Source organism: Lepus europaeus, chromosome X (assembly GCF_033115175.1).
Source record: "Lepus europaeus isolate LE1 chromosome X, mLepTim1.pri, whole genome shotgun sequence".
In the NCBI taxonomy this organism is placed as follows: domain Eukaryota; kingdom Metazoa; phylum Chordata; class Mammalia; order Lagomorpha; family Leporidae; genus Lepus; species Lepus europaeus.
In genome coordinates, this window is record NC_084850.1 from 43999276 (window position 1) to 44006884 (window position 7609).

The 7609-nt window shown below is 42.0% G+C and overlaps 1 protein-coding gene across 1 annotated transcript; it reads right to left on the reverse strand.

The window, feature by feature from the left end:
• Positions 1–2875: 2875 nt before the first annotated feature.
• On the reverse strand, positions 2876–4122 carry LOC133753303 (E3 ubiquitin-protein ligase RNF146-like). Its single transcript, XM_062183821.1, has one exon. It carries the CDS (start codon positions 3977–3979, stop codon positions 2936–2938), a length of 1044 nt encoding a protein of 347 aa, XP_062039805.1. The 5' UTR covers positions 3980–4122; the 3' UTR covers positions 2876–2935.
• Positions 4123–7609: the final 3487 nt, after the last annotated feature.

The window sequence follows — 7609 nt, forward strand, 5'->3', positions numbered from 1 at the left end:
ATCACTGCCTACATGCAAAGTTAACTACTATTCTCCCTGTTAGTTAACATAGATGAGCTTTGCCTCTATATATTCACAAAAAAGGAATCGTACAAGAGGCCCAGGAGAATGGTGGTTTGCATTACTTTCCTGGTAAAACATGAGATCAAAATGGACTGCTGGGTTTCCTGCTGCGAACAGAAAATCTCACACTGCATTCAGATCCATAGCAACTCTTCACATCATAGAAGTGTACTCGCTCCCTTTGGAACACTACTGAAAGTGACTCTCCTTTTAAATTTAGTGGCAAGTGAAAAATAAAAGGAAATTTTGAGGTTGATTATAGCTATCAATTATTAAAATTTTTACTTATTTCATTGAAGTTTAATATTTTCTGTCAATTTAAAAATACTTCAAAGCCAAAGCCAACTTCAACTGTCATGACCAAATTTACATGAGTCATATTCCTTAAATATGTATTGCTTGGTGTGCAGACTTATTTCCATAATTCAAGTCTAAAATATTATAACATGACACATCTATAGCAATATTTGTGTTAAACCCTTTTCTGATTGATGCTAATTGGAAAAAAGCCACTTTACTGGTGGTTGTCATTCTAAAGTAGAGGAAGGCATCTAGAACTGGGTCAACAGACTAGAATTCAAGAGCTTTGTGGTTAGATTTGCACTTTTCTTGGTTTGCAAAGTTAAGACTCAACACTTTTTCCTTAAACTTTATTATTGAATTTCCAAAAGTCTGCTCCTATAAAATACTCCTTACCAGACAAGGAGCAAAAATGGAATATTTAATGAATTGAAATTTTATAACCAACCTGTTTTCATGTGCAGTGGGACTCTGGGTGTAGAAATTTACAAAGGTTCTGTACCTTTACATTTTGACAAGGCATAATGCTGTTAAAATGACACTTGATGACCTTCCAAAGTGTTTGTTGTCCTATGATTAAGCTTCAGAGTCTTTCAGACAGGCCTGAACTGTGCCCCTCACCAGTGTGTCTCAATCCTCCCTTGGCAATTAGGTGAGTCAGGAAAGCTAGAGAGGGATAGAGTTGGGCATTTCCCTTCCCTCATCTAGAAAGTTGGAGAGGTTTAAGGTTGGTTATTTCCCTTCCTCCAATTCAGTTTATGTCCCTGGAGAGCAGACCTAGTTAAGATTAAAATTATCTGGGTGTTTATCAGAATGGTTACTTTTATCCTCCTCTTGCTATAAGGAGGAGATTTTTATAATTTCACTGTGAGAACCTTGTAGTGCTTCTGGGAGTAAAACCCACAATAGTGGAGCAGGGAAGAGTGAAAAACCAGGGCCCACTTGGAGTTTTTAACTCTTAATCTTGTCCACTTGAGCCTCTAACAATGTGTGATTTACAATTTAAGTTTCCCTGCTCTGGCACCTGTTTCAGTGTGTTTCTAGTCCTAGGCTTCTGCTACTGTCATCTGTGATTCTCTGTATGTACCTGCCTGTCTCTCCATTTTAGGGCACAGTAGTTTGCCTGTGATCTGATTCTTTTTGATGTTTAGTTTATTACATCTGTTGTTGTTGTTGTTGTGAGCATGGGAGTGATCACTTCCAAGTGGTTTACATGCTGGACTGGAAACCAAAATTTGAACAATATAAAACAAACCAAAAACAACAATGTAAACAATAGAAACAATATACATTTTTAAATAATACAAGCTTTTGGTACAGCATTATTAAGTGAGTGTTACTTCTGTTTGAGCTACACAGAGATGGAAACAGACTGTGCAAAGTTATATTTTAATGTGTTTTCTTGACTGGTATCTCCAAAAACAATCCATTCATTCTTCCATTTACTGTATATTTATTCAACATTTACTGTGCAATAAACACTACTAACCAAAATTAGTACCCCAATGTTAGATCTCGTTCTTTAACATGAGTCCTGCTTTTTTTCTTAAAAATTTATTTATGTATTTGAAAGTCAGAATTACAGAGAGAGAGGGAGAAACAGAGAGGGGAGAGAGATCTTCCACATCCCAAATGACCAGAACGACCAGGTCTGGGCCAGCTATAAGCCAGGAGCCAGGAGCTTCTTCTGGGTCTACCACATTGGTGCAGGGGTCCAAGGACTTGGGCCATCTTGCACTGCTTTCCAAGGTGCATTAGCAGGGAGCTGGATCAGAAGTGAAGCAGCCAGAACTTGAATCAAAGCCCATGTGGGATGCTGGTGCTGCAGATGGCTGCTTAACCAACTTTGTCACAGTGCCAACCCAGAGTCCTGCCTTTTTGAGGCACACAGGAAATTCTTTTTTTAAAATAAACTCTAGTATTTATTAAATTATAAATCTTGTAATCAAAAAGAAAAATGCAGACCAAGAGAAATCTCAAACTACAAAGACTAGACAGCAAAGCATATGGGAATGAATGCCATGAAGTGTGTTATAAAGATTCTGAAATGTAAGTGATTAGCTGTTTTCTTTACATTTCCATTTCAGTAACTTTACTATAAAATAGATGTTATTTTTCTATTTTAAAATCCCAAATTCATTTCTAATCTTATATTAAGCTTCCTGTTCATAATGATAGCAAACATCTCATGGTGCCAAATTTTAGTAATGGTTTTATGCCAATCCATGCAGAAAAGTAAGATAATGAAAGAGTCAGATGATGACCATTAATGCACAGGTAATACACAAACTGGCCAAAAGAACTAAAAATCTTAAAAAACACAAAACTATAAACAGACGTCAAGAAAACTGGGTTATTACTAAACAGCTTTCAACTATTAACACCCAAGCTCCTTACATTAAATAAATTTCTCAACAGTGACATGTTAGACATTTTAATTTCAGATCTATCCTTCCCATAGCCCTTCCCACCCCAACTCCCAAAATGCACTACGAGGGATGAGTATAATGTTATGTGGGCAGAAATTTTCAGATTACCATTGCAACCTTGAGCAAGGAGCTGAAGACTTTATTTAAACTTCAGTTACTGTGCACTGTCCTTCAGGCCTTCTAGATCGGACACTCACTGTTCCCCCTGCTACTGATCGATCAGCTACTGTCTGGTTTGCATTAGGAACCAAAAGTCTCTGTTGAGTCAAAGAGTGCTGTGCAATAACTGCAGATACTTCCTCACTATCACTACTGGCAGCTGATTCAGTTTCCTCAATGGAGGTGTCCGGTACCCTGCCTGAAGACGGTGATTCATGATCTTCTTCGCCTTCCCCTCTGTGGCTTCTTTCAGCTGTGTTGTCTCCACTGAGCTGTAAATGTGCAAAAGAGTCTTCCAAAGAGGTGCTTGCATCAGGAGATGGTGTTGCAGGGCTTGTTAACTGGCCATCTACTGATGTTAGAGGCCTTACAGACGACGCCACTGGAAGCTGAACAGAAGCTCCGCTCTGTGCTGATACACTGTCCGCTCCATGGGCAGAGCTCTCTCTTGCTAGGTTTACAGCACTAGTGTCACAGTCCAGCCTAAGTCCAGCTACTCCCTTCTTTGGTATATCTATTATATCTCGCTTAATCTCCCTATGATGTCCATGTTCATTTCTCCTATATTGAACCATATTTTCAAGATCAGCAACATACAGAAACCCAGCAATTAACATTTCAGTGTTCTTTTTACCTTTGGAAAAAGCATCTTCCAACTCTCTACTAGTATTCTCATCATACTGCCACCACCCATTTCTTCCTTCATAATACCATGCATATTCACCATTTCCTCTACTTGCTGCCTTGAGTTCCTCTGGTGACAACAAAGTTGGTTTGTCAAGGAAATCCTCAGGAATTTCTTGTCGACAAAGAGCACATCGTTTTCCAAGCCATGAAGCTCCCTTTACACACAGATAGCAGAAAACATGTTTACAGGGCAGACTGACTGGGTGAACACAAGTTTGAAGACAAATGGCACATTCAGGGACGGAGAGAGAAGGTGCGGTATTAGAACAGGACTCATTTGCTTTCTTGTTCGTAGGAAGCATGTTTATCGAGTGATCAATTTCACCACAGCCAGCCATCATTTCTATTATAAATCCCACAGATGCCTGCCAGAAAAGTAAAACATCTTCTTCACCAGGAGTCAGCCAGTTTGCAGTATTTTCTCTTCCACTGCTTGTCCATTCTTTGTGCAGGCCCTGACCCCACCGCCGCCCCTCTCGGGGCCCGACAGCAGGCCGACCGGGGGGTGGGGGGGCGTCGAGCCTGCCGCAGGCACCGCGAGTCGTGCCTCTTCCCTCCCCCCGAGTTAGGATCCCGGAGCGGCAGGCCTTGGCCATGACCTCCGCGAGGGCGGCACCTCGACTCTCTCGTCTCCGGCCACAGCCCCAGCCAGCCCCAGCCACCTCGCCGTCCGCACATAGGAAATTCTATGTGCCAAAGTACTTGAACCATTATCCATTGCCTTCCCAGTCACATTAGTAGGAAGCTTGATTGGAAGTAGAGCAGCAGGGACCTGAACTGGTGCTCTGATATTGGTTGTGGGTGTCCCAAGCAGCAGCTTAACCTACTGCACCACAACGACCGCTCCTTGTTTTTTGTATTTAACCCCAGCTCCAGATATCTCTCACATTTCTGTCAGTTGGGGAACTTTTACTACATCATACACATTATTCTCTCTTCCTTTCCTTTCCTTTCCCTTCCCTTCTTTTCTTTTCCCTTCTCTTTTCTCTTCTTCTTCTTTTTCTTACTCTTCTTCTTTCTCATCCTTTGGCTTATGGCACTTCTGAGACTACTTCAGTTATTTACACACTGTCTCCTTTGCTTCCAAAAATCATTCAGAGTGTCCTCTTGCTGTCTTTTTGCTTCCATCCAGGGCCTCGTGGAGGTCCAGAATGTGCTGGGTCATTCCTGTTTGAGGCTGTGGTATGGTCTATGCTTACCCAATATCAATTTCTTCCTTCCTTCCTAACAGAATTCCAAACATCTGGATGTTCACTCCATCCCATCTCACTACTGCCTTCAGGAAACAGACCCTAATGATTCTAAACCTGTCGGTGTACAGAATTTATCTGAGGACCATTACAGGGTGAGAGTAGCCAAGCATCTTAAAATGGCTGAGGCAGATGAAAGGAATGACCTGTAGAGGAAATATGGCTGCAACCAGAGACAAAGAAAGGAAAGCAGACCCCTGCCCCCCACACACACGTTGAAAAGTGGCTGCTCACAGTTAACGAGTGAAGTAGCTGCCCACTGTTATCTTGTCTAGGGAGGAAAGAAACCCTAAGTTCTGCTTCTGTAAACGTGGGTCGTAAATCTGTCCTAATAAATCTGCCCCTGGTATCACTTTTACAAATATACTGGGCCTTCCGACCATTGGAAATGTGGTCCTAAGTCACGTAGGCTGCAATTTAAACCCACCAATGCTGTAACAGCTAAGGTATGATGCTGATGAACCTATAAATTCTGTAAGAAACTCGGGACTGCTGCTCAGTTCTCAGGAAATGATTCTAGCTGAACCTGCTGGCATAATAAAGTGCTGAATCCTCCACTGTCTCTGGTGCCTGTTGGAACGGAGAGTTTTCCCACCCCAGGTTTCTGTCACAGACCTTCTTATTTCATAGTTGAGAAACTTTTCCCCTCTATTTTGAGCGACAAAAACAAAGAGGAATGTAGCTTCAATCACCATAAGACTCCATGTTGCTTTCGCTAGGGAAACCCCCCAGCCTTAGGATGAAGTTGACATTAGACATGGGCAGAAGCTGACCACAGATGGAAGGGACTTGGGTCCTGGATGGCATCATTTAGTTGCTAAGTGAATCAGATCTGAAGCCTATACTACCTGTCTACTCCTCTTACTATGTGAGATCAAAATCTCCTTTGATATTTAAGCCAGTTTTAGAGATTATTCTTCAAACACAAGTAAGACTCCCTATCTAATATAACTGATAGGCAGTATTTCCTGGAGAGTTTCTCATTTCATTTTGTTCAGAAATACTCTATTATTCATAATGGCTGCATAATTTCCCAAAGTATTGATGCATCTTAATGTACAAAGCTACCAAAAAAGATTCATGAAAAATGGAATTTAAAGATAGCTTTATTTTGGTACAAAATTTTTGAGGGGCAGGAGTTGTGGCACAGCAGGTTAAACCACTGCTTAGGATGTCCACATCCAATATCAGAGTGCCAGTTCAAGTCCTGGCTGCTCCACATCCTATCCACCTTCCTGCTAATGCAGAAGCAGCAGATGATGATTCAAGTACTTGAATCCCTGCCACCCCCGTAGAATTCCTGGACTGACTTTCTTTTATTATTATTTTTTTTTTGACAGGCAGAGCGGATAGTGAGAGAGAGAGAGAGACAGAGAGAAAGGTCTTCCTTTTTGCAGTTGGTTCACCCTCCAATGGCCGCTGCGGCCGGCGCTGATCCGAAGCCAGGAGCCAGGTGCTTCCTCTGGTCTCCCATGCGGGTGCAGGGCCCAAGGACCTGGGCCATCCTCCACTGCCTTCCTGGGGCATAGCAGAGAGCTGGCCTGGAAGAGGGGCAACCGGGACAGAATCTGGCGCCCCAATCGGGACTAGAACCCGGTGTGCTGGCTCCGGAAGGTGGAGGATTAGCCTGTTGAGCCACGGCGCTGGCCTATTATTATTATTATTATCATTATTATTTATTTGAGAGGTAGAGTTACAGACAGTGAGAGAGAGAGACAGAGAGAAAGGTCTTCCTTCCATTGGTTCACTCCCCAAATGGCCACTGCGGCCAGAGCTGCGCCGATCTGAAGCCAGGAGCCAGGAGCCTTCTCCTGGTCTCCCATGCAGGTGCAGGGGTCCAAGGACTTGGGCCATCCTCCACTGCTATCCCAGGCCACAGCAGAGAGCTGGACTGGAAGAGGAGCAACCAGGACTAGAACCAGCGCCCATATGGGATGCCAGCGCTGCAGGCGGAGGATTAACCTAGTGTGCCACGGCGCCGGCCTCTGGACTGAGATTCCTTACTTTGGGCTGGCCTGGCCCTGGATGTTGCAGGCATTTGGGGAGTGAACCAGCAAATGAAAGGTCTGTCTCCCCAATCCCCATCTTTCTCCCTCAGCCTTTCAAGTAAATGAAAATATATTTATTGATAGTTTTGAAATTCATGCATATGAGGCATCTTTAAAAATTCATGAAAATGCATATTACAAAGAACTATGCATGGATATCATTTTTGCAACAAAATAAACATCTTTTGATTCCATTTTCCATGGACTTTTAAAAATTACCTCATATTTGTATTTCCTTTTATTTATGAACATCAAAGTCTCATCTAGTTTTTGGTATATCAAAAATGCTGAAGTAAACATCCTATTATTGCATTTATTTATATGCTTGCATACTTGGATATTTTCACAGCCCATGTTTGAAAATCTCAGACTATTTATCTGCTACTCATAATGCTAGGCATAAATCTTCCAGGTTAAAGGCTTTGTTTTAAGGCTTTTAATATGTACAAAGGTACTTCAAAAAATTCGTGGAAATGGAATTAAATACATTTGTCTTGGTGCAAAATATTTGAGATCCAAGCATAGTTTTTTCATAATATGCATTTTCTATGAGCTTCTTTAAAAAATAACATTCATATTTCCAAGCTACTTTCCAGAACATTCATATCCTCAAAAGTAGTGTATGAAGGTGTCCACTTTTCTGAAACCTCACCTGTAGACTTAAATCATGGCA

What these genes read in the sequence shown, in the direction of transcription:
- LOC133753303 (XM_062183821.1), bottom strand. Translation starts at nt 3,979, where the DNA reads ATGATGGCTGGCTGTGGTGAAATTGATCACTCGATAAACATGCTTCCT.